This window comes from Balearica regulorum, chromosome 2 (assembly GCF_011004875.1).
Source record: "Balearica regulorum gibbericeps isolate bBalReg1 chromosome 2, bBalReg1.pri, whole genome shotgun sequence".
In the NCBI taxonomy this organism is placed as follows: domain Eukaryota; kingdom Metazoa; phylum Chordata; class Aves; order Gruiformes; family Gruidae; genus Balearica; species Balearica regulorum.
In genome coordinates, this window is record NC_046185.1 from 47,274,482 (window position 1) to 47,301,745 (window position 27,264).

Sequence of the window (27,264 nt, forward strand, 5' to 3'; positions counted from 1 at the left end):
GTCATGCTCCCTTTCTGTTTGCTATCTCTGTAGCCCTATGAATTGTGCATTTCTTTCCATACAGTGGCACAGCTTCAGCGAGACTCCCACCACAGTTTTGCTTTGAGTGTGGTTGCTAGGAGATGGCAGCTCTGAGTTCAGGTCCCCTCTTCACCATAGCTAGCAAAGACCTTGCATCCCAAATTTTCCGCCTCTTCACTGTGTTTCGCAACAAGAAGCCAGTACTCTGTCTCCCACGTCTTGGCGATGTGCTCTGACACATGAGCTGGTACGCACCAAGGTGCACCAAGCGCCCTTGCTGTGCCCTCCGGCCAGGCTCTGCTTGCTGTGCTCTGCTAGAAGCTCACTGCATCAGCTCTGCAATAAACTCACTGTTAGGTTTTCAGTGCACTGACTAGAGGGGCTCCAGAGGACATGTAAATTGAGGAACAGCAAATTTGTGGGTGCCAGACAGTCAGGATAAAGAGACAGGCGCTGAGATACTCTGCTCAGCTATAGGAGTTAGTCCCCTTTCCACTGCACCCCTTGAACACAGTCCAGTCCTTGATAAATTTGCAGAAGATCCTTTACTGATCTTTGTGAGAATAAAATGAGGCTCTGAGTAAGCCTATGGCAGGAAGTATCATCTAGTTTTAGACATAAGGACCCAGAACATCTCAGCCTTGAGAGTGTTAAAGATTTGGATGATGATTTAAGCTTTGTTGCCAAGATAGAACTTTACTGTATAGCTTATGAATATTTTCTCATAGAAAATAATACATTTTCTTTTGTAAGAGACAGCAATGACCTTTGGAGATGAAAGGTAAATGATATTAAAGTTGAATTCCTGGCAAAAATACATTGCAATTTTGGCCCTTTGTTTAAGCCTATTATTACTTAAGAAAATGCACAGGAGACCAGTTTGGCCAACTCTCTGAAAAATGCAAAGCTTTGCCTCAGCTCATATTAGTGCCCAAGAGGCTTCATTCTGATTGTTTATGGAATTAATTATCCAATGGTTCAGTGTTCTGTATTAAATATTAAATTTTCTGTTAATAATATATATTCCTTCTCCTGAGTCATCTCAGTTGCACCCAAGCCTCTTTAACCAATAAATGTCTACAAGACAGGGATATCTTTATCTCAGAAAAATTGGTAGCATCTTATTTGAGAGGTGGAACCTACGACTGCTCCTAATGCAAGCAGGGAAGCTGCTTCACAACCCTTTTTGCTTCAACACAGAGACTGGACACTGTTTGAACTATTCGACTACTCTGTGCCGGTATATACATTCTTATTTTTAAGTAAACATTGTCAAAAGGTTTGAGATATTTTATTACATTCTTAATAAGTTTAGTATATTTAGCAACCATAAAAGGGTTGTGCAGAAGAGAGGCATAAAACTGACAAAATCTTACACAAAGAGGACAAAATGCTAACATCATTTTTCAGTTAACTACTCAGAAAAGGTCTGCTAACATTCTCACCTCTATTTTTTTAAATGCTGTTCTTCCATAGATCCATTTTATTTGAAATCACTGAAATATATTTTCATCAGATAAGAGTGTAAAATCAGGCCCATAAAAAAAAGTCTACAAGTTAAAAGAAACAAAGAAAAAGTTCAAATACATTTGCAGACTAAATCAGAAATTCTGGCACTCAGGTCCCTGTGATGGGCTGAGCAGTCACACACTGATAGTTTTCCTTGTTTCCAACTATGAAACCACATTAAATCTTCTCTTAATGTTTTTCTTATTTTCACCTGTGTCATTACTAAAGTTGCCACAGGGGCATTCTGTGATGGTGAGTGGAGCTGAGGTGCTCTAAGCAGTAGGTACAGTAAGTGCAGATGGGGAAAAATACACTTTCACGTGAAACATGATCTCCTTGAGGGAAAAATTGGAGGGCCGTTGTGCTAAATCCTCTTAAATATTATGCAAGCATCCAAGAGGCACACAGGAAGCATGGAGGGGAACTGATGGTGTACAAACAGTCACCACTCATACACAGGTAGCAAATGCTTTCAAGTCTCATTTGCAGAGGCATCCTTACCACTTGGTCCTTCTGTGGATGGACACTCAGCCCTCTGCGGATGTAGGAAATGCTGTTTTATTCCATTCCTCTATTCCTTCTATAATTTCTGAGGCTGATACATTAAAAGAAGTAGTTGGTGCATTCTGTATTGGTTTGTCTTATCAAGAAAGATATGATTCTCTGGCTTGGAAGAGTCACTCCTGTACTCAGAAAGTAATGGCTTTTTTCTATCCTTTCCTACGCTGTTTCTGGACAGAGTTGAGTTTTGCAGGAGACTGTGGGGTCTTCAGGGTGAGGGGATGCATCTTCTCCTTTGAGAAACAGTATGATTGGCTTGTGGAGCACAAATAAATGAATATTCTCAGATTTGTAGGAAACCTGTATTCTTGCTTATTTCCATCGTTTCATTTCAGCTGATATTTAGTCAGTCACAAACATATCTGTGCTTATTTAACTTGTATTATACTTTTCTGAAAACAATAGATATGGAGTCTTAACAATGGAGAAGACCCTCCCGTGCAAGGTAAAATGTAACGATAATTCAAAACCTTTCCTTGTTTTTTCAGGATGAGGCTGCTCCAGCTGACAAACAGTACAAACAGGAGCCAGCCCAGGTCACTTACTCAACATCAGCTGTTTCCAGCACACAGGAGGTGTTGTACATCAATGGCAATGGGACCTACAGTTACCATAGTTACAGAGGGCTCGGAGGTGGGCTGCTAAATCTCAATGATGCTTCTAGCAGTGGTGAGTTTCCTTACAAAATGCGCCTGGGTGTATATGTGCTCATGCGTACGTTTCCCCCTGCTGTACAGAAAGCTAGTCCAAGGGGTTCAATATCCGTTGGCTATTATCAGATAACGAGCAGGAACACAATCCCACAAACAGCCACTGCTGAGCAAAATAGTTGCTCACTGCATGCTAGTCTTCTTTCAGATTTTAGGGACTAATTCACAATAGGGCAAGACTGAACTGAAGTGTCTAACAAAGCTGACTACAAAAATGCCAGGTTAGATCTTCAGTCGATTTGCATGACTTTATGAGGACCTACCCTGTCATTATTGTCCTCTCCTACACTGATCACAAAATGAGGCCATTAGTATCTTTGTGGCTGGAGGTTGAAAACACTGAACTCCATATTTTGTAACACAAATGAATTGACCTAGATTTCTCACATGGTCTCTCTAGCTACTTTAATTTTTGCAGATAAGGATCTGGTATACCAAGTGTTAAATGACAAATCAGCATATCCATCTAAACTAAAAATGGTGCAGGCAATTATGTGTCACCATGGGGTTGTATGCCCCTCTGAAACAAACAGTGGTGTCATTTGTTTAGACAACATTCCTTTCTTCTTACATTAGCAAGCTTTTGTAACAAACAAATGTAAATGAACTGTATTATTTGTTTGAAATAGTCCCCCATATTGATTTCCTACAAATTCAGAGCAAAGGACAAGGTTTGCCCATTCTGATAACAAGGGTATTATCTGCCTGTCAGAGGGAAGTGATTACTCTGGAAGCCTGAGGGTCTCTTGCCTCCAAGAAGGTATTTTAAAAATCTCTCAGAAGGCAGAGAAATCCCTGGGTTTTTATCCTGGCAGATACCTCTCTGGCTGAGGAGAATGCTGCTTCAGGTACATGGGCTGACTGAGGCAAGATGGTAATTGTTCAGCTACAGCCTCTATATTCAACATGCTAAGTGATTTTCAAAACACTATCAGGGCTGCAGCCTGCAAGGAGTTATTGGTATGCGGTGTCCTGGTGACCTTCAGTCATGTCTGCTTCCTCACCCCCCACCCCCAAAATCCTCAAAGGTTTGTGAACAATTTGCATTAAGTTTTCAAAAAGCTTTAAAAGATAATATTTTAGTTGTCAAAAGTCTTTGACTTAAAGAGAGTGAACGATGATTACAATTGTTTCCATATGCATGAAAAACACATCTGAGGTACTGAATATGATCTCTGATCAAATATTTTCATAGGAGTAAGACAGGCTGTGGAAATCTGTTTTCTTGGGAAAATGCACAAGAACTTTAAAATTGTCTTTTACATTGTGACCAGAGAAGGTCTGAGCCAGTTCCCACTGAAACAGTTGGCATTTGCTCTTTCACCCAACTAAGAGTAAGATTAAACTCCCCATGTGTTATTTGTCAGCAGAAGCCATCGGAATTGTCCTGTTTTACATAAACTGTGAGGAGTCACAACTGTTTTGTGTACTTGTTCTTCGCTTCAAACCTCATGTAACAGGATACATTTTCATAACTCCCATTTTTCAGTCAATTGTGGGATTTAGGTAAAAGTATTCTATGTCACTTCAGCATGCAATTTTTAAAAATGAGGTACAAATTCAACATGATAAATTAGTGTTGCTTTCTGATTAGAAGGAACATTTTCTTTGTACCTTTAATGTAGAGGACTCCAGTGTTTTTCCACAATTAAAGATCAAGGTGGGTTTTGCAGGACAAACAGTGATTACTCAGACACTGCCAGATGCTGCACAGCTAACGTAGCCAGGGAACCGTGCAGTGCACTGCATTTCCCTGTGTCACATCACTGGAGTGAATGGACCAGTGGATGCTTACAGTTTGCATACTGACATATGCCTAAACATTTCTTCTTCCTTGCCTTTCCCTACTTGCACTGGAAAATGTTGTCTGTATGTCCTCTTACTCTGGAAGACTAGTAAACCATTGGACCTCTCCGAGATGGTTGTGCGTAGTTGGAGCATTGTGAAAAGGTGTCCGTCTTCTCCACAGGGATCCTACAGGATCCAAAGCACATAAGCTCCATGAACTGAAAGTCTGTGTGCCAGCACTTGGAAACCAGTTGTTGATGCTAACAGTCTAGCTGGCTGCTGATTTGTGACCCACTTGCCATTTCAGGAAGATCATTAGGAAAGCTGTGGAAAGGCAACTCCATCAATTTTTTAGTTTCATTGACACAAAAGCAAGCAGTAGCCAACCTAATTATCTCTTGGCTATTGAGGGTAAAGTGCTCTGGCTCTATTAGCTGGTTTCCCTGCAGGAGAAATGGGAGGACTTGGAGGCCAGTTCTTTGGGATCTGTTAATCCTCTCTGATATGTTCATGGATATTTGCTTTTTCATTTGTAGACTAAGAGGACTGAATGGAATTGCAGTTGAGAGGGGTAACCATTGCCCTCCTGACAGACCTCAAAGGACAGTTGTTTGCAATCATTATTCTGTTTCAAGGACTCTTGTTCCAAGCATATGCAAGGCTGTTACAATGGTTAATGAGTTCCCTCTCTGGAGAACAGGATATTTGCTTGTGAATTGTTTTCAGGACCTAATAAGTAATTTAAGAATGCATTTCCTTTTCAATTTAGTAACCTATCAAATGACACCATTACAAATGTTCTCCTAGTGTAAAAATAAATATACATCTCAGTCAGGATATATGTATAAACAAATACAGTCTGGTTTTGTATCTGCTAAGACAGAAAAAAGGAGAAGTTGCAAAAGCTAGCTAAAAGTCACTGCTTGAATACCTATTTCTGGACTTCCCCCCCGCCCACAGTAATATAATGACTGTGTCCAATTAGCTCTCCTATCTAGTAGTCCAACTGATGCATGTATTTTGTATGCTGTCACTCCTTTAATTTGGTTATTTCCTCCCCTATAAAGTTCATCCCTACTCTGATCCTATCTTCCAGACTTAGCTATCTGCTCACCCAACTGTTTGGTGGCTCTGGCTCAGGGACCTTTCTGTGCCTGCTGTTGCAGTGCTTCCCTCCTCAGCCTGTCCTTCCACATGGCTAATTGCAGAACCATAATTAGCTGCTTACACAACTGTATGGGGCAACACTTCATGCCAACTGCTCAATATGAGCAAGCGGAATACAGCAGCTTGTACAGTGATGCCTCCTTTATTGTGGGCAGGAAAAAAGCACAGCAGGAAAAGGTTTGGGCTTACAGCACCAAGGTCTCTTTTTCCCCTGCTTTTAAACCCTTTAGGCCAAGCCAGCTCGGCTGGAAAGCTTCACCCCATCACCAAGCAGTCTCGGGGTTGACAGAACCTCTGTGAGCCTGTACATGGGCTGGGAAGAAGCCTTCAGGCACATTGTCCTTGATTCTCATAGATGTTAAGGCAGACCTGCTTTTTGAGAAGGGTGCATTTCCACAGCTCTCTTTTTTTAAGGCTAATGCAGTTCCTGCTACAGAACTGAACAGACAATCTCCAAGGTGGAGTAGCCCAGTGAGTGTAAACAAAATTTGCTCGCGAGCTCCTAGCCAGCCACAAAGGCTTCAGCTGGCCCTGCTCCATCACACCTGCACCAAGCTTGAACAGATGCCCAGCTTGAGGGCAGGAGGGTGAGGACAGGAGACAGGCTGCTCTGTTGGGAGCAAAATCTCTTGCTGCCACCAGAAGCTGTTGAAGTCCCTGCATGCTGCCTGAGCCTCTCCTGACAGAGTGGGATTGCCCCTTCTCCCCATGTGTTTCTGTCCAGTGGGTCACCGTCCGCCCTCTCCCAATGACTGTCAGCACTCTCTGAAGCCAGGGTGGGCTTGTCAGAGCCTTGCTCTCCACAGCCACTTCATTTGCTGAAGTTCATTTTCCCTAAGAGGTGTGGAGAGTGTTTCTGCTGCCATTGCTGGGTTTTCTGGAGGTGATTTGGGGCTGTTTCTTCTGCATCATTGCCTGGTTTTATAGGCAGAAATGTCAGTCATTTCCCTTTGTGTGTCTAAAAAGAGAGAGTGTTTCAGACTTGATGGTAGACTGGACATGCAGGACATGCTCTCATGTCACGGTAAGACAAAACAGCTGTTGTGTCTCCATTTCTCTACACAGATCTGCAGCCTACCTCCACCACAGCCGCAACTCAGCACTGCATCCCAGGCACCACAAACGTCCAGTCCCCTTCCAGCTCAGGTGAGTCCTCCCGCCGAGTCCATACACATTCACACCACAAGCAAATCCTGAGCCCTGGCAGGCTTCTCTTTCAGCCTCCTCTCCCACAGGAGGGCCTGCCGACCATGACCAGTCACCCCATGGTCCAGCCGGCAGCTGCTGGACTCCCACCACCCTGCTCACCTTTCACAGAAGGACTGCACTCTCCCAGTTGTTCCCCACTTTAGCCACATGCAAATCAACCGTCCTGGTCCTTCTGCCTCCTGGTCCTTCAGGCAGTGCAGCCCTGCTGAAGGTGAAAGAGTAGCTAGGAGAAGTTCTCAAAGCTGATGCTGCTGAGCCCAGCAATCAGCATGGCTGTGCTGCTCTGGAGCCAGGAGAGGAGCACTCTTGTCCACTTTTGCATGTGGCAGTAGGGAGGGTGCCTCATTTCCGCATCATCAAATTTGGTGAAGTTGTAACCTTCTGTAAAATCTTAGCATTTGCATGATCAGTAGAGGCTTCTTGGCAATAAACTAGGAAAAATAAAGTCCAGCTGAGAATATCCAGTATGCAGCTAATTCTTAAAGTGCTGACTGGGTTACCCACAGCATGGCTGGCCATGGTGTAGGGGTTGAAAGGGATTTTCCCTGTGGTTGCTCTCTCCAGCTCTTGTTTATACCTCTACTCCTGCACAGTCTTCAGTGTTCTCAGTGTTACCCTGATGACATCAAAGTGGAGAGAGAAAGGAAAGACAAAACAGCTTGTTTCTAACTCAGCTGGAGCCTGGGGCATGAAGAGACACGCAACAAGAGTGACAGAATTAGGAACCTGGGAGAGTTTGTTTAGTCCCACTTAAAAAAAAAGGCAGACTGTGGGGTTGGGAGAGGTTAAATGTTTTGACCTATGTTGTGACAAAGCTGGGAATTTCTCGTGGGGAAATGCTGGGTGGATTCTGTATGAAGATCATCCTCACATTCCTCTTCTCCCTTCTTCCTCCTCTTCAAATTATCAGACACATGGCATATGCAAGTATTAGTCTGCTCCTACCATAGGAATGGAGATGGAATGTCTGTGTATATATTTGGCAGTATCCTACTTTTTTCCCTTTGCACAAAGCTCAGGAGCCAGCCTTTAAAGCAAGACAGTTGTATGTCACATAATTCATCTCCTGTGGTGGATAGGAAACATTACTGAGGATCTCACATAATTCTTTTGTCACAAACCAGTGTGTTTGCTGATTGTTGAAAATGCATGATGTTCAGTGGCTATAGGCATTTCTGTGTTTTCACATCTTTCCTCAGGCAACACAGCAGATTTTTAAGGTATCTAGACTAGCTGAAGGTATGTTTCCCAGAGGGAAAGGTGTAGAAGGGAGAAAGAATCTTAAAAGGTCCAATTCATTAGTCCCTGTTTTCTTGATCCGAGATCTCCTGGCACTTAAAACAATAGTTTTAGGCATATCTGCTCTCTCTGTTTGAAGGCAGGAGGAAAAGAAACATTGACAGATGCATAATATAACAATAAGCATTCTTGCAATAATAAATACATCTGATTTGGAAAAAGTAGCATATTTTGATAGTTGCTTCTGTTTAGTTTTATTGGAGTAGATGAGAATCTAGTACGTACTCACTTCTAAATGGACTCATGGGAAAAAAATGGAGAGGGGAATAGGTGCAATAGAAAAGATACACAAGAGAGATTTCAAAGCATGGGCAAGTGCGTTTTTCTATAAATAAGTGTCACTGCTTTTTACATCTTTGCTGATGAAAAAGATTGCTGAACTGTTAATGAAAATGTACAAGCAGAGATGCTTAAACACATATCGCTTTTTAAACTTTTTTTTATTCTAAGTTATTATTTGCAGTAGTGATAACAATTTTGAGAGTCATTGACACATTTATTATTCCTTTAGTAGTTGTTAATTATAAGATTGGTGGCTACCCAGTGACAGCATACAATTCCTAAGGGATTTTTGCTGTGACAGTTGATAGTGTCTAAGCAATCAGTAACAGCACATCTACATCTGACCCATATTTTGGAATTTGATATAAATCATGTTGCTAATGAGCGGTGCATGAGGCAATAACTAGTTCCATTTAAGTCTTGCAATTTACAGAAAAGCCATTTGTCCTACAGTGTATTTAATGGCAGATATTCCCAGCAGCTAATTTGATAAATGATTGTCTAGCATATGAACAGCAGTTTTTCAGAGTTCTCGTATTCAGCTGGATGTGGTTCCAACAAGAACCATTTCACCTCACAGGGGAAATTAGGTCTATGTAACTGGACTGAGGTGGTAAATCGAAAATAGTCCTGTGTTAAAGTGACAATCAGGTGGCCTTGGCAAGAGGCAGAGGAACGATACTTCAGACTTCTGAAAGAGTATAAAAGAAAGGATCTGTCTCAGCAATTTGTTTAACCTGCTGCTTAAGAGAATGTTGTGCCATTATAAAAACACGGGAGATGACAATTGTGAGTTATAATAGTATGCACTAAGAGAAATAAATAAATAAAAAAGATATCCTGTCTTCATCTCTGCAATATATGCTTAATCTTTGCTTGCACACTGTCACAGACATTGTGGAACCTGATAATATTTTCAGTCAAGATTTTTAATTGTCTCGAAGTACTCTAGGATAGGAAGCAATATGCTAAAATGTGCAGTATCACCTTGGAGGAACCCGACACTGCAAAATTCATTGCAAAAATATTCAGATTTCCCTCTGTATAAGGATACACTTCCTTGTTCCTGTGAAGGCTGGCAGCTTAATAAATAATGTTAAGTACAGTAAGAAAATAGTTCTATTTAAAGTAAGGGTGGTTATTAAAAGAAATGGTGGCAAAGCTGTTCAGCTTTCTCCAGATTTAGTCATCTGTAGTGATGGCTTCTGGAGACAGGTTGCACTTGATGATCTTAAAGGTCTTTTCCAACCAAAATGATTCTATGATTCTACGGAGGTACATCAAGTGTGTGTCTTAAGCAGCTATTTTAAGCCTTCAGAATATTTGTGATTTATTTTTCTGGTGAAAGAGAAGTGGGGGATATTTATTAGTAAGATATAGATTCCTGTGTTTCAGTAGCTGATTTGTATAAAATTATACAGGAAAAATCTACACTATAAGAATAAGATGCATTTATTCCTTTTTTTCTGAATGACCAGGTATGACTGATGAAGCTACAGATAAGATACAGCATTTTTAGCATATAGCAGCCTGGACAACCTTTAAGAATCAGTAATACTACCAGTGAGTGTCTATCATAGCTATTAAAAGCTATTAATACATCCTGGAGATAGTCTCTGAGTGAGGTATTCTTCCAGATATAAAGCTTGGGCTGTCATAGGCAAGCTTCGGAGGTGAGGTGTAGGGGTCACATAATTAAAAGAACTAAAATCCTTATCCCCACATCAAGCATGGCTTGTTCTCTTTCTGTTCAGCTCTCTGCCAGCTTCCCTTCCTGAAAAGGCATGGGTGTACCCAGCGTCCTGAGCCCATAGCCATGAACATTTTCCTGTGTGCCTGGATTTCTTTGCTTTTTTGCTTAGAGGGCTTTTCTTTGAAGGGAAGGAGGACAGCACTGTTACTTGTTAAGTACAAGGCAGGAATTGGGAAGTGAATGAAAATCCTATTTTCCTAGTATATAGAAATTAAAAAAAAATAATCAAATAGTTTGAAGTAGCTGGGGTTAAGTTAAAATCTGAGATTTTTTACTTCCTTTGTATACAAGAACACCGTATACAACAAAAGTCTCCGAGACCAAGAGGGGTTATGGCTCCTAATGGTGTCTTGTGTGTGCAGACGGGAGATTTGCATTTGCACAAAACTTTATTTCCAGTACCTTCAGGGGTTCAAAGATATATATTCTGAAGGGTTAAAAAACTTTCCTCATGATATCTGATCAGGACAGCTAGGAATACAGGGCCAGATCTTCAGTTTGCATAAATCACTGTGACTACATAGACTTGTGAGGAGTTATGCTGATTTATGCATGCTGGGCATCTGGTCTTCTAGTTTTTCTTTCAGAGTGGTGCTTTTACTTTGTGTCATCAGTTTTTGTAAGGAAAATCTGAGAGACATAAGCAAGTGCATTTCTATGTATTTTCTACTTATGAGTGAAATAAACTTAATATTCTACTCAATCACTTAAAAATCTGGATTTACAATGAGAAAAGCCCTTCAGTTTCATTTCAGAAAAAGATGGTGTCTGCCACAAAAGCTCAGTTTTGCCACATATTGTGTGTGTGGTTTTGGCTGTGACATGAATGAGAGTCAAGGAAAGAACATAAAAGTTAAAGTAGGTTCATATGGAGCTCAATGCCCTCAATATGTCAGTGGTAGCTTTTTCACTATCACCTCAATAAATACAGAAGTCTTTAATGGCTTTTTACAACCATTCAGTCCAGCTGGCTTTATGATTTGTATACCCTTCTTCTCTATGTTGGGTTAAGATTTTACTTAGAAATATCCTCTGAGCGTCTTCACACTGTGATTGTTTTCCTGCAGCGTGCGGTCACACTGAAACAAATTCACTGAGTTAATTGTCCTGTTATCTATCCTTTGTACACTGGAAGTCATTTAAAAGTCAGTTCACTTATGCTCGTGTAAAACTGGATAATACAGTTGTAAGGCTAGGTGCTGTTCATGCTAGTTGCGTAGTAGCAAAGAAGATCTAATAGGACCCTTTCTGTTTGTGTAGTTTCTTTTCATAGTTCCAGCTCACTCCTATCACTCCGTGCCCTTGTAAACAGTCCGTCTCCAGATTTCCTGCAGTCCCTCTTCAGGTACGGGAACGCTGCTATAAGGTCTCCCTGGAGCCTTCTCTTCTCCAGGCTGAACAACCCCAACTCTCTCAGCCTGTCCTCACAGGAGAGGTGCTCCAGCCCTCTGATCAGCTTCATGGCCCTCCTCTGGACTCACTGGAATCTTGTGATTCTGGTGGCATTATTTAGGAGAATTTCTAGAGTATAGAATACAGAACACATCCATTCATAGTTGAATATGCTAAATTTTAAAATAATTCTGGTCTTTTTCTAGGAAGCAAAGTCCATACAATGAGCCAATGCTGAGAAAGCCTTGGCATTGACATACATTGTCCAGCTGAAATTGAACAGTGTCATTTTTCCTGACTGCCCTCAGGAGTGCTGTCTTCTGCACGCAGCATACATAGTCTTGAGAATATTCTTTGACGAAAAGTGCTAAGCACGTTGGTGTAAGCTGCCAGTGCAACATGGTGAGGGCTGCAGATTGTCTTGTCACTGTTCGGGCCTTGCAAGATCCTTGCAATATATTGCCAGCTGTATGCAGCCCCCACAGATGATAGTGTACTCCTCGGTGTAGCAGCCAGATTGTCACCAGCCTAATCTCATTCATGACCAGCTATTTATATAAGAGATCACATGGCGTCAGGGCTAGTCAAGTGAATGACCATTTATCTGCGTCTGTAAGGGATTCACGATCTGGCTGCATGCTGACTGAAGCATAAAATGTGAAAATAGATATCTAGAGAATGTAAGTTTGATATTCTGTGATAAAAACTGCAAGTGTGCAGATTGCCATGGGGACTATAATGGCAGCTGGAGCTGGGGGAGGCACAGGATATGAACCTTCTGCCTGCTCACCAGCCTCAGATCCCAGGGCAGTGTTGGGTTGCAAGGGGCTTACGCTGTTGGGATGCCCCCAGGAGGCTAATTTTCTGCTGGCAGTGGGCTTGCTGCTCGTGTTACGTAAGTAGAACTTAAAGGGTGTCTGTCATATATAAATATAAATCACTGTGGTTCCTGTCAAGGCAACTGGTAACTGAACAGTTATTGCTTGTTTCTGCTGCTTCTCACTGGCACTCTCACAGCTGAGAGCAGATTTTGCTACTCTGCACTTGTAGCTACAAACCTGTGAAAAGTCTCCGGCAGCAGATCTGAAGCTTCTTTTCTTTTCTTTTGTTATCTGCAGGTCCAACAGATCTTAGTATGAAGAGGCAGTTAGCAACCAGCTCTGGATCCTCCAGTAGTTCAAGCTCTAGACCCCAGCTGAGTCCAACTGAAATAAATGCAGTGAGGCAGCTTGTGGCAGGGTATCGAGAATCAGCCGCATTTTTATTGCGTTCTGCAGATGAACTGGAAAACCTTATTTTGCAGCAGAACTGAGTCATGTGACCTTCACACTGGCCTGGTCTTATCTCAGAGTTTCCACTAATGACATTTTGATTTCCCAGAGCACACACTTCAGTTACTGCACAGTCTTTTAGGAGAGTTAATTACCATAATGCCACACTGTTCTTGATCCATAAAGTGATGTGTTAAGGTGCTTCGAGTGAACTTCAACCTCTGGTATTTCTGAGGTACTTTACTGTGTCCAGCCTATTGCTTTTGTTTTAGTGTGTCAGCATAAATATCAAAAAAGTGGCTAGAAATTAACTCGTTCTAAGAAGTGGAGGAAACAGAAGATGCTGTGATGGTTTAAAAAAAAAAAAAGGTTCAAGATCCAAGTGCAATATTAGTGGAATGTGATACTGACTCATTGGACTTAAAGCTGCAGTATATGGCAAAACGTTGCCAAATGTCCTGTTGCTACAGGGCACAATTGCAATTAAAAGGATCTTGTATTTTAAAAAAATGTAATTTTTATAAAAAACAAAACAAAAAATTTTTGTTTTCATTCAAGATTTTTCATTTTTACTTTGGTAAACTTTTTCACTGGTCCTGAAAATGTTTTGAGGAGCTATTGTAAGTCCCCCCCCTCCTTCCTCTCTTGAAACCCCTGACTGTGCCCTTCTCCCCAACTTCATATTCTTTCTACAACGAGTAACTCTTGATGCTGGATAATTCTTCCCCCGTGTACTGTAAATTGTCATCTATGGAATACCTTCCAAAGGAAGCATGCATTTCCTGCATTCATACCATTCTCAACTCCATTCTGTAATATATTGCAGCTTTATTAGCAATTAATAAAGAGTTGAGGGTTTTTTAAAAAAGACATATCATTGAGAAAAAGAAAAAAAAAAAAGATAAATTGATTTCTTACGGTAAGCTCATCTAACTCCATGATCACTGCTGCTGTCCTGTACAAGTCCCTCTAGTTGTGATTGGATGTAGATGATGAATGTTAAGAGGTTGCAAGTGACAATCTGAAAATTTGCACTCTTGTGTGTATTTATTTTTTTTTCCTTAATTTAAACAAAATTCTTACGGAGGAAGGTCATCATTGACACTTCTGGTATGATTTGTATAATACAAATACAGGCCTAGCTAAAACCTGTACAAAACTGTAAATGGATGCAGCTGCAAGTATAATAAAACTCTTCTCTCCCCTTCCCCACTCTTCCCAACCCCTCTATTTCTTATTTTATAATATTGATTACACATTAATGGTGTTTTCTTTGTGCACTACGGCAGGCTTATTTTTAAGTATATAGTAAAAAGTACTTTAGTTTATGCTTACTGTACTATCTGTTCTGTTGTTTAGCTTTTGTTGAATAACAAGTTTCTTGTGCATTCCTAAATTTGCCTTATTTCATGTACAAAATTTTATGTAATTCCATTTTTGACAATGAGTTTAAGGCATCAGTGATATTTTATATCTACTTGTTACATATAGTTTTCCAAGTAATGACTGTGATTGTGACCAAGTAATGTGCACTTTTTCTTGTAACTGTGGACATTGCTATGCTTTTTTTTCTCTAGTGTTTCTAGAATTACTGTTGCTTACAGTTATGTAAAAGAAAAAGAACTTTTGTGATACTGTTGGTGAATATTAATGTGAAAAAGCCTATGAAATATGAGTATTTTGGAGGTACATAGATACACAAACATCTCTAAGTTGTGGACTGATGTTCACATATTTAAACAAGAATTCAAAACTTGAGGGCTGGAATCATTTCCTCTGTTTTGTTTGAGTAAATAAACAGATTTCTGTGTTTAAATACATGATTGTGAAACATTATAACATTTAAATTGACATAGCATTTAAAGCTGTAAATACTGTGGTCTTTAAAAAGGAAAAAGGGCCTTCCAGTCCAATTCATGCAGGCACACAAGCCTCATTTCTCAAAATTATTGAGTAAATCCAGTAGGCTGATCTAGCTGGAGCTTTGTTTTAATGAAGAATTTCCTCAAGAAGAGTAGAAGCGGCTGGTCCATAAACCACAAGATCTGAGTCACTAGCATTTTATAATTTTAAGTCGGCTGGAGGCATCACCATTTTGCCACTCTACGTTTATTCTTAAAAATCTATTTGATGTCTTTTTAAAGGCACTTATTCTTGGATATAAGAATATTGTTGCAAATTCTTACTAGTTGCTACCCTTCACTTGAGAGATGCATTTTTTCCTAACATCATCTCACCATGCTTCTGAAAGCCCGTTGCTTGTCTCTACCGTAGATATGTGGTTGCCTCAGCTTTTGTCTCACCAGGGACTGAAAAGCCTTTTAGGACTCAAGTGCCGTTTTCCTCTATTCCACTTTCATGTACCTACAGCTTCTTCTGTCTCTTGCATTCTCAGAGGGGATGAAGCGGCATCTTGTGCCAGGTCACTATCTTGGCCTCATCCAAACAAAAGCTCTGTCATACATCTTCCACAGAGAAGAAGAGTGACAACTATGCATAGGTTTCAAAGTTTCCTTAGTCCTGTTGTGCAGGGCAGTGAGCCTCAAACTGCCAACTAAGCAGCAACCAGCAGTTTGTCTAAGAGGCTGTTTGCCAGCCAGGGATGCTTCTCAACTGGGTAGCCTCAATGCTTTTTCAAGCTCTGTTGCTAAATCCACATAAGGACAAGAGGCTCAAGGAAGAGGAGGTAAGTGATTTACTTCAGTGCTCTGCCTTCTGACTCCTCTTTGCTCTCCCTCAATTAATCCTTCTCTTGAAGGAGAAGTAGGAAAGTTGAGGGTCACCATATGATGTTCAAGGCGTATGGCTAGTCTTTTTCCTTCTCCGCCCCCAGCCTACTTTAATAGTTCTCCAAGTATGTCTTCTACAGCACATACATCCTCTTCTGGCTGCCTTCTCTGAAATATTTAGGGCCTTCTTCAATTATTGGAGCAGCTGATGTCCTTCTCTAAAGGCTCATACTGATACTTAGCTTTCAGTCCTCAACGCTTTATCTGTGCCAAATTCTAGCAGACTGGTGGGATTTTTACTCTATAGCTGTTTCCACCTCTAAGGACTGGGTTTATTTACCTCTTCTTTGGAACAATCATAGATTCAACTATAGTTTTAACTTTCTCTTCTTCTAAGAGGGTACTGAAAGTCAGTCTCATCCTGTGAAGGAGAGACCATAAAACTCAGTCTGCTTTTGTGTGTGCAAATCTAGATCCAAGCATCACCCTCTTGGATCCATTCTAGGTCTCAGAAGCACCTACTCTCTGCCTGCTTTGAACCTCCTAAGGAAGTAAAGGTGCTGGTGGAGAAGATCTTGCTCCAGCCATAGACTGAGTCAGGTATCCAGAAATAACTTTTCTTATCCACATCTTCTGTAATCCGTGCCTGATCACCTCAGCCTAAATATTGCTGTTAGGATAAGGCCAGTCCCTTCCAGCGTGGGCATGTCTCCTGAGTATGTCTGCTTAAGGCCGCCTTCAGAAAAGTGTTATCCTTGTATCCACTATCTTTATTATACCAGTGCTTGAAGTTGATACGTGTCTCATTACAGAACCTCATCACTGCCATACTGGCCACAATGAGTATCAAAAGCTGCAGAAAACCAGTGCATAGGTAAGCAAGTATTTGACAGTTCAAAACCTGCCCATCCCATATGGAGAATGAATTTTGTGAATGAGGAAAAGCAGGTGAACATGTACATGGCCATAGTTACAAAACTAAGTGGAAATCAGTTATACTGAAAGGTTTGAATATTCTTCCTGTAATGACCTGGGTCCTTGCTGACTACAGCTGAAGCAGAGGTAAGTTTTGTTGGTAAAACTCCATTGAAACAAGAAGCAATTTAATTTCTCTCCAGTTCCAGTGCTAAAAACTTCCCATAAGTTTGTTAAAACTCCTCTAAATTTGGCTTTGAGCAGCCTGTGAGGCATTCATAAGGAAGACATATGTTTTTCTATGTAAAGAAAGGCTGATCTGAGTAAATCCTGGAGTCAGGATCTAGCCCTGACTCCAACCACTATTGAAAAAGTTACCGGCACGTGAAAATGAACTGTGAAATAATGGCAGAAATCAAGCGGTGCCACACAAATGGTTACTGGAGTAAGTATGTAAGACTATAAAATGGCTGTAGCAGGCAGGGCCAAATGTTCACATAGCCTGTATCCTGGCTCTGGTAATAAATGAAACAGATAAACATGTAGATGATATAGCTGACCAGAAGAATAGAATAAGCATAGAGCAATGCTTTCTAATTGGATGTCTATAGCCTACAACAGTTTGAGGGAAACCCCCACCCTGTCACTCAGTCACTCCCCACAGCTGCACAGGGAGAGAAACAGAAGGGCAAAAGTGAGGCAAAAAAAGTGAGTCAAGTTTAATAAGTGAAGAACAAAAAAAGAAAAAAATGGTGCAAAGGCAATGACTCACCACCTCCCACCAGCAGAATGATGCCCAGCAGGTCCCTGAGCAATGGCTACTTTGGACACACACCCCACTCCAGCCCACCCCATGTTTTATTGCTGAGAATGACATCATACGGTGTGATATATCATTTAAAAGAAATATTGGGCACAAAAGGCAAAGATGTTGCTTGAGGCCATGCAATCTGTGAATGCCCAAGCCAAGTCTGCTGACTCCTTTCCAATGTCCTGTCCTCTCCAGGTGTGCCAAGTGTAGTACATAAAGTCCAAAAATCAGATTCTCTTTTTCTGCTAAGCTGTCCTCTGGACTAGATCAAATGTTGGGGAAGAGGGTGCAGAAATAGTTCTTTAACCCAAATAACCTGCTTAAATTTCTTTTTTCACCACTGAACAAAGGAGCACAAAGGAGCTGCAAAGGCTGTAAAATTAATAACTGCTTTATGAATAGAAATTTTATGTTGTGCCACCTAATTCAGTTAATTTCTCTGAGTGGGGAGAACAATATTTTATGCAAAGTTTTTTGTTCCCTTTTCTAATAATGTCTGGAAACACAATGGAAATGAGTTCTAATTATTGTGACTATATATATATATACACACACGTATAATTTGTTTTGAAAGTACACCTTTGCTGTGGTAAGCCAACTATAAAATTATGATGTAAGGGGAGTTGGGAGAAGGATCAGGTCTCCCAATTGCACATAGATAGGATTGTCCTCATTTTCCCTGAGAGTCTAGGCAACCCTTGACTCAGCAGGGGTGTGGATCACAGTAGCTAATTAAAAAGAAACAGAGTTGCTGAATTTTCAAGGTTTTTAGAAAATAACTTTAATTGAAGTTTTTCCTAATGCTCTGCTGGAAACTTAAATCAGACATTTTTCCCTTTTTCCTGCAAGGCTGCTGTTTTGTAGGGTTGCTAATCAGTTCTTAGTGCTGGTGAGTTTTTTTTTCACACTCAGCCACAACACAGTGAAGTACTCATAGCAGGAAAAGCACTAGGAAAACCGGGAAAAATAGAAAGGATAAGTGTCATTAATTTTTCAAACGTGTCTCTAACTGTTTTAAAGTAATTTTATTTATGGTTACAAACTCAGAGTGCTTTAGCACCACAAGCTTGACCTATTTATTTCCTCTCATATTCTGCAGCAGGGAGGGAAACATTTGCTATGTGAAGGAACAGCTTCTAGCTGAGAAAAGCTCTTACTGCCCTCACCAGCAGGCAGCCTTATCGGCGCTCATTTGCTGCCCCGATATTGGAAAATTACAAGCTACAAGGAAAGCTTAACTTGCAGATCTGTTCTCTTATAATTAGAGGCACAAGCTATTTTTTTTAATGTCCTTGTCCAAGCTTATTCTTTTCTTTTCAATGTAAACATTAAACTATAAAGAAAAAACAAAAAATAAAATTATAAATTTAATATAAATCTTTAATATCCAGCATACAGTTGAGGTTCACATTCAGAAAACTTTAATAGTCTCAGTGCTAAAGCACAAAATCATGTGATTGCTCCATTTCTTAAAACTATTATTAATAGTGTTTGTTTACAGTATATGGAGCCCAGATTTCTTCTGCTGTGTGGGGAAATCTCACAGTGGAAGTGCACTCTCTTCTTTGGACCTGGGTGTCAAAGATGGCAGCACACTGTGTCTATTCTCCCCGCCAAGTTCTTTGTCACTCCGTTACCTTAGAAACATTGCTCATGAAGGACTTGAAATCACGCTAAATTAAAAAACTACCACATGGTTATTAACTAAAGTTTAGCGGTTTAAGCACCAAATAATTTAGATCCTGGTAGAATCACAGAATGGTTTGGGTTGGAAGAGATATTAAAGCTCATCTAGTTCCAACCCCCCTGCCATGGGCAGGGACACCCTCCACTAGACCAGGTTGCCCAAAGCCCCATCCAACCTGGCCTTGAACACTTCCAGGGAGGGGGAATCCACAGCTTCTCTGGGCAACCTGTTCCAGCGTCTCACCAACTGCATTGAAAAAATTTCTTCCTTACATCCAATCTAAATCTACCTTCTTTGTTTAAAGCCATTGCCCCTTGTCCTGACACTATTGGTCTTGGTAAAAAGTCTCTTTCTGTCTTTCTTATATATTGCAAGGCTGCATTAAGGTCTCCCCGAAGCCTTCTCTTCTTCTTCAGGCTCAACAATCCCAACTCTCTCAGCCTGTCTTCACAGGAGAGGTGCTCCAGCCTTCTGATCATTTTTGTAACCCACCTGGACCTGCTCCAACAGCTCCATGTCTGTCTTGTACTGGGGCCCCCAGAGCTGGATGCAGTACTCCAGGTGGGGTCTCATGAGAGCGGAGCAGAGGGGCAGAATCACCTCTCTCGACCTGCTGGTCACGCTTCTTCTGATGCAGCCCAGGATATGGTTGGCTTTCTGGGCTGCAAGCCCACATTGCTGGGTCGTGTCCAATTTTTCATTCACCCAGACCCCCAAGTCCTTCTCTGCTCTCAATCTATTCAGCCCCCAGGCTGTACTGATATTGGGGATTGCCCCTGACCTTGTTGAACGTCATGAGGTTCACATGGGCCCACTTCTCCAGTCTGTCAAGGTCCCTCTGGATGGCATCCCAGAGGTATGTGTCTTGACCCATTACTACCATATGCATAGGAGCATGCTGTTATGATTAGTGTATGATGCTCATTCCCGATGGCCTTTTGGCTGGTCATTGCATTCCCAGTACTTTTGGGATGAAGAGTTTGGGGAAAATCTCAGTGAAATGCTAATAGCTCAGGTACTGTGGACAGCTTGGGGATGTTTCAGTAGCATTTCAGAAAACCTTCCAGTGGCACAGTTTCCTATATCACTGTCACTGGAACTTCATACTGATGTTTTAGAACGTTAAAGAGAATTCCATTGTCAAGAAATTGAGAGAGAAATGTTGTTATTAGCTGTCTCTCTGTACATTATGCTACATCGTACATTTTTATGATGTAAAGAAGTGAAAATGAATCTTCTTTGCTTAAAAAGGGCCATCTGCCCATCCTAGTTACTGTAAAAGGCGACTTCCTTCTTTTCTTCTGTACAGAAGAATGAGAATACTAACAAGGGTACTGATTTTTTTATTAGCCTTCTATTGCTCCCCACCAATAAGAGGATGTCATTGTTATGGTAATACAGTGTGAATGACACAATACAATGAAAGAAATCAGTAGGCATCAGGTGCCCTGATGAGCACCAAGCTCTGAAAGGACTCTGCAGATCCAGATCTGTTTGTCTTAAGTTGAGTCAAGACTCAACTCGACACATTTTGAGTGGGCACAGTTTACTCGACTTGTCAACATTTTGTTCACTAAATTTATATTAGTGAACAACTAGAAAGACTTACTTACAGCTCAAACGTAGCAGACACTGTTCCAGGCTGTGAATAACAGCTATTGGGGCCTCTCTTGAATGGGAAAAGAGATGGCACTTGTTGAACAGAAAGCAGCTCTCCAGCTAAGAGCTTAGAAAATCTTAATAAAAATGAGAAGCATTCACTTAAGCCGTAGCTTTACCAGTTCAGGATTTGGCAACACCCACCAACAGAATGCACTTACGCTGAAGTGGAATTTCAGTCATAACTGCAACTAAAACAATAAGAAAGATATTCAGTTAAAACAATTACATCATTTACCTGGATGAAGTGCAGAGCTGATTACATGTCTCTCAAGATACTAGTTCTTCCAATGACCACAGCAGAGCTGGGAGGCCCGTACCAAATACTCCGACTATATGTTTCTTTCTGGAAAGCTGACAGCTCTAAGATGAAGGTAGCAAGCTCTTTCACCACTGACTGGTTCTCCTCCAGTTCAAAAAGGGTAAGCATTTGGTTTGGGTGCCAGAGACCTTACGGTCATACACTGAAACCTGCTAGCTAATTTGCTAATGTTCACTTGTAAAATTTAGTTTCCATGTAAGCACTAATAAATGGTAAACCACTCTGAAGTGATGGTTATTCGTGACAAGCAGGTACACTGTGGTAGCTTCTCCTTGTGAATATTTCTCTGTGGTTTTATGTGAGAGTATTGCTTTGAAACTGAATCCAGAGACAAGTGAAAAACTGCCCCAGTCTGGCATCAAACAACCAAACCTGTGTTTTTGCAAGCTGCTGAGCAGCAGCAGTTTTGAAAATTAATCCCCAGAAAGGTCCCCAGAAGAGGATAGCTGATTTTCTCCATGTTTGAGAAACATTTGCATAACTAGGAACAGGATTTAAGGTAAGTATTTCCAATACCTGCTCCTGTGTCACTGCCTTCTCTTTTCCCAAAGTGTATTTAAAGTAAGTGTGTTTATGGTAGGAATTCAACAGAGACTGGACTTCTCCCCGAAGTAAAACTTTGAATAGTATTTTGAGATACCAAAATAATGTAGTGATCTTATCTAATTTCCTTCAAGAATGACAACATGACATGGCGGAGGTGCGCTGTGTAAAACCCACACTTGTCAAACTGAAGAAGTTTTATTAACCATTAAGCAGTTTTGATTCTGTTCTGCAGATGGCAGTGCTTATTGCAGTGTTGTGTTACATCCAATGCTCAAGACTTGAGTGACCAGCCCCTCCGAGTCAGAGGGCCAGAAGGGTTCAGGGAGTTTGAGCTAGAGCACCGGCAAGTCTTGCCTGCCTAGAGGTCACTCATGGGCTCTTCGTGGTTAACCCTCTACACTTCCATGGTGCCTTCTTCACCTCATGCTATATTCGTTCTCACTCGCATTTGGCTTTACCGAATTTGTAGGATTGGGGGTTTTCACTAAAAGGAAATGCATATTCTTAAACATTTTGCTTCTATCATCTGTCCTGAGGAATCCATTTAATAAGACTCCATCTATTTTCTCATACTAACAATTCAAGAATCTAGAAATTCACTTGTAAACACAAATGCCTTAAAAACACAATAGTAGCTTCAAAATACATGTTGCAAAAACAATTTAAAATACCTAGAATGGATATACAAGATCCCTGGAGCTCAGACCACGAATTCTGCTGAGAACACGAAGCAAGGGTAGATGGTTTATATATTTCTAATAAGATGTTACAATCTGTAGTTTTTCTTCCCTCACTGAACAGTAACAGGCCCTTTCATGTAATGTAGTTGGTTTGGGTGTTTGTTTTTGCAACCAGAATTTTTAAGGGCTAAGATAAATACAAAAAAAGAAAACCAAACTTAAAGCATTTTACCAGATGCTTTCATTGGGAGCAGGAGACATATTCAGAAGAAGTCATCAGGCCAGCAATCTGATCAAACTTAAAAGCAACTCTACTTTATGCCACTTAAATTGCAGCATGCCTGTACAGGCAAAGGCTTGAAAACGAAACACTCTGACTGGGGTTTGTACCCTCAGCTTCACGGACATGTGTGAGCGCTGAGAGCGCCTGCTGCTCTGCAGGCTTGCTACGACGAAGGTGAAAGAAAGCACGTGTCATACTGTAATTTGCAGCAGCTCATGTCTGTGAATACAGGTGTGCCTATGCCAAAACATTTTCCCCATTCTCTGGTCACTTACCCCACTCTGAAATATGGATATTAACATGGCATTCTTTCATGCTTATTTAAAGTATTTTAATGTTTGATCATTCTCCTAGCAGGAGGGAAGAGCAGCGAAAAAATGTGATGTGTAGTTATAGTCATAGTTTGCTGTGATGTTTTTACATTTAGAACTGCAGCGGCAGTGGGGCACAGCAACATTACTGAATGGAGATGATCCTAGTTAGCCCAGGAACCTGACTACCTGACATATTACAATTACTTTTAATTAATTTCTCAGACTAGACAGCTCTTTTTTTTTTTTTTTTCCATACAGAAGGATGAAACTGGGTTCATTACAAAAATGGACATGGCTGTGAGTGTGCTTTGATGTGTGACAAAACCAGCCAGGGGGGCTGCTCTTGATGTAGCAAATGTGTGTGGCATTCGTTTTGAATCTCTTTCTTCAAAGGAGATGTTATGAATTTCTTCAGAGGATGTCACTCCTCAGTTACTGACCCACCCCACTGTTAGTGTGTCCCGCTGAAGGGCAGGTACCAGGCCTAGAACAAGGGAAAAAGGTATGTTAGGCATAAAAAAAAATAATAATTGGGTAGTGACTGAGGTTTTTATTTGCAGCACACTCAAGGAGTCTAATGGCTGGGTGGTAGCATCTAGCAAAATTAACCACCCTTTTAACCACTGACATCCAATAATTTAAATAAAATTCCATAATTACTAGTGTTTATTTAACCACTTTGTGTCCTGCTACACCAAGAAATTTCACAGGTTGCTGTATCATGACACCTACTGGTAGAGATAACCAAAATAAGTAGATGCAACTCCGAATGATGAAAAAGATCTGTCTGGGATTTTTGTTTCACATCGAAGTGATTACTGGTGCATGTACGTTCACACGGGCAGGGCAGCCACTGTGGCTGGGAAAGGGGTGAGGAGGAAAAGGAGGTGCTGTGTTCAAACACAATAGGGTCTGCAAGGGACAGGTGCACCCCAGATCGGCGTGTCCCAGATCGGTAAGTATTGCATACTCAGCTCCTGTGCCCTGGAGTCCAGATAACCCAGTCATTTGGGGTTTTAGCTTCAGTTAAAGCTGTATTTCATTTCTGGTTTGTCCTAGTTAAGGGAGCAGATCGATCGTGTCAAAGACACCATCCCTACCTGAAAAGCATAGCTCCTGCTTTAGCCTAAGCTTTTGGAGAGCAACAGCTCTTCACTAAGAAGCAGCTTTAACAGACGTATTCTACATGGGATGCTGTAAGTAAGCTTGAATTTCTTTTAACTGAGGTAATGTAACAGTTGATGGACTATTCCGAAGACAGTAGGGAGGGATTGAAGGTGCTGTGAAGAGACGCTGTGGAACTCAGCTTTAAACCCTTTCATATGATTGTCATCATCAGGGGTTTTTGGGTTGGTTTGTTTGTTGGGGTTTTTTTTTTGGTTTTGTTTTTTTTTTTTCTTACAGATCTTCTCAGCTTATATTATCTGTCCTTTGTTGGGACAAAAATACCCATACGAACAAATACAGAAAATAGATATGTATGAACTATAATGAGGCACTGGTGGGTTGAAATTAAAATACCATATTTTAGCACACAATGCCATCAATGGGTACAGAACTTTCCAAGACGTTTCTGAAACAAGCACCTTTTTGGCATGTTCATAAAAATAAAGCATCTTTCCGTTCCTCAGTGCTAACTCCATTGGACTCTGACCCTCCCAACCACTTTATTCCAACTCTGAGCCACACTCATACTTCTGTTACCACCTTGAAAGCCATCTGCTTCACTAATGTGTCTTGTTTCATTACTGAATAGAATTTCCCTATTTGACAGCACACTGGCAGCACTTTCATTCCTCAGGATATGGTTTACCAGTGAGCTATTATCTATGTCTACTCAAGCTTTTGAGATCTAGTCTAGGTTTTCTCCTCTTATTAAATTACCGTAACAATGTCAGTTATCCAATTGTCATCCCTGTTAAGTTCCTCCACTGTGCATAAATCCATTTTCACACTGCACAAGGCAGAATCAAGCAGCTTTTCCAGCAGTTTACAAGCGGTATGTCTGGCCAATACTTCAGCTGCATAAATCATCTTATGTCACACAAATATGAATGGGAGCTTAGGTATATGTAGAGAGAGAGGAGAAAAAAAGATAATAAGGATGCCAGCATTTCTCATTTGTTGTTTGCTCTTTCCTTCTAGAAAGAAGGAACACAATAAAAAGAAATTTTTCCTATTGTAGTTTCCAAAGCAGTAACACAGATGGCACAGTTTCCCAGCAGGAAAAGTACCTTTTGCTTTAACCATTTTTGAAAACTGCAGTTTGAGATGTCAAAATATTTTTTCCCACGTGACCATTCCTTTAAAAGCTGTGACTGTATTTTGGCTGCATTCGGTTGGATTTCACCTGGAACAAATTTTTCAGCGTGTGTTTTTGTATTAGCTGGAGAAGCTCCTAAGCAGATACCCCACAGTTTTGCCAGGGAGGAAAACGTAGATTTGAATTTTGTGGTTAGATCCCTTTTTACTGCAGCCACGTTGCCTCACTGGTTTGTGCACGAGAAAAAAATCCCACTTTCTTCACTTGTATTTTCTTTTTGCAAATGAGGACTTGCTCTTGGATGTTCCTTTCAACAGCAAATTGCCTCTCACCTGAGATAAGACAGTGGCAGGAGACTTCTTGTTAGATCAACCTCTCCTGAGACTTTTAGCTGATGTATTTACTGTGCATTGCAGCCAACAGAGGCTGAGCCAGGAAATTTGTCTCCTAAATCTTTGCAGAAAGACACTGTTTTTTTCCAGTAATTTACACCGGATAAGGTGATATCTAAGACATGTTTCTCCTTGAAAAATGCTTAATTGGGTAATTATAGCTGCAACACCACTTCCACTGTCATCTTTCCTCCTGGGTAAAATTTTGTGCCAATTCACACAGGCAAGTTATTTAAAGGGAGTACCTCCAAGAACCAGCTTTTTCAGCTGTTTTGTGGTTATGACAAATGCTTTCCCAATGCCGTTCCCTATAGTAGTGCTCTCTACAAGCTCAAAGGATGGCTTGCAAGTTCAGTGAACTGAAGGTTCAACACCATCCACATCCCCGTGCACTGGCGTCGTATCCCTAAGCCTCAGCAAAAAAGACAGCTACCACTTTGGATGTCCTGAGGGTCCTCTGAGCGTGGAGCAAAGCACCCACCCAGACTTAGTGGTCAAAACAGATCTAGGTATTAACAACCACTACACGCAGGAAAAAGAAAACAAATTCCATTTACACGTCTCCTTTTAACTGTGTGTGAAGATTGCAGACTGCATTTATATTTGTTTCACTAATCCTTGGTAGGGTTTTCCCTTTACAAGGTTAGTGACTTAGTGGCCCAAATCCAACCAAATACAAACTATTACTGTGCTCCCCTTGCCCATACTTCCCCCCATGTCTGGGGCAAGAGGGAAGGGAAGGGGACCTTAGGAGGGAGGCTCAGCTCTGGGCTCCCAAACTCACCACAGCCCCACCTGCTTTTGCTAGGAAATTGTGTCCTTAGGGATCCCAGGCTCCTGATACAGCAAGCAATTTTTCACCTCTATTGAGGCAATCAAAATCTTAAGCTTATCCTGAACACACAAAATCTGGCGTTTCTTTTCTTTGTGTGCCATTGTGTGTGTAAGAGGAAAGAGTGTGGATCAACAGCTGCCTTTAGTCAACACAGTCAATCGGCTTAAGAATGTAATCATCTAGAAAAAGGAAGGGAGGCTAAACTGCTGTCACTTGCTGCTAATAAAAGTTACAGCATTAAGCAACAGCGGGAGACAGGCTTTTGTTCACTCTAAGTGAGCATTTGGCTCTCTGTGTGCCTTATACTGTGGCAACACTGTACATTGAGAAGGGCTCTTACAATGGACCAAACTTGGAGGAGACCTTTCTTCAGCGTGCTACTTAGCCATTCATTTCCAGTGGCCCTGCTAGTTCGGTGAACATTAGCGCTTGAATAAAGCTTCCCTGTCCTCTACCATCTAATTCTGCATTGTGAGGCATAATCCAGTGGTTTTGTTTCTTGGATTTGGGGGGGGGGGGGGGGGGTGTGTGTGTTCATTTTTAAACAGCAGCTGGTTGGGTTTGGCACAGTAATTACTGTTGTGTCATAAATTCAGCATAATGGCTGCGCTGCAGGACCAAGCAGACAGGCTGTGAGGCAGCAAGCCCTTGCTTAAACAAAGAGAGCTTTGATAAATAGTAATACTGGCCAGGAAAATGATTTAAAAATATTTGCAACAAAGTATGGGCTCAGTTACCTGACAGATACAATATTTTAACATGCCCTTCCCTTAAATATATTATTTCTCTTAGTTTATTTGGGATTGGGGGTTGGGGAAGGGGGGTGTGTGACGTTTAGCTGAGTTTACTTCTCATGTAGCCAGAAC

General features: G+C 41.1%; 1 protein-coding gene across 5 annotated transcripts in view; it reads left to right on the forward strand.

Annotated features, from left to right (window-relative positions):
• The window catches only part of NOL4 (nucleolar protein 4), a 200,650-nt gene extending 185,816 nt beyond the window's left edge, over nucleotides 1-14,834 (forward strand). For 3 of the 5 annotated variants that reach the window (XM_075744150.1, XM_075744152.1, XM_075744154.1), the window contains 3 exons: nucleotides 2,580-2,760; nucleotides 6,822-6,902; nucleotides 12,810-14,834. In XM_075744150.1, the coding sequence (XP_075600265.1) occupies nucleotides 2,580-2,760; nucleotides 6,822-6,902; nucleotides 12,810-13,003 (456 nt within the window). In that variant the 3' untranslated portion in view covers nucleotides 13,004-14,834. The remainder of the gene's footprint in view (nucleotides 1-2,579; nucleotides 2,761-6,821; nucleotides 6,903-12,809) is intronic. The other 2 variants (XM_075744151.1, XM_075744153.1) reach the window with 1 other exon arrangement.
• Nucleotides 14,835-27,264: the final 12,430 nt, after the last annotated feature.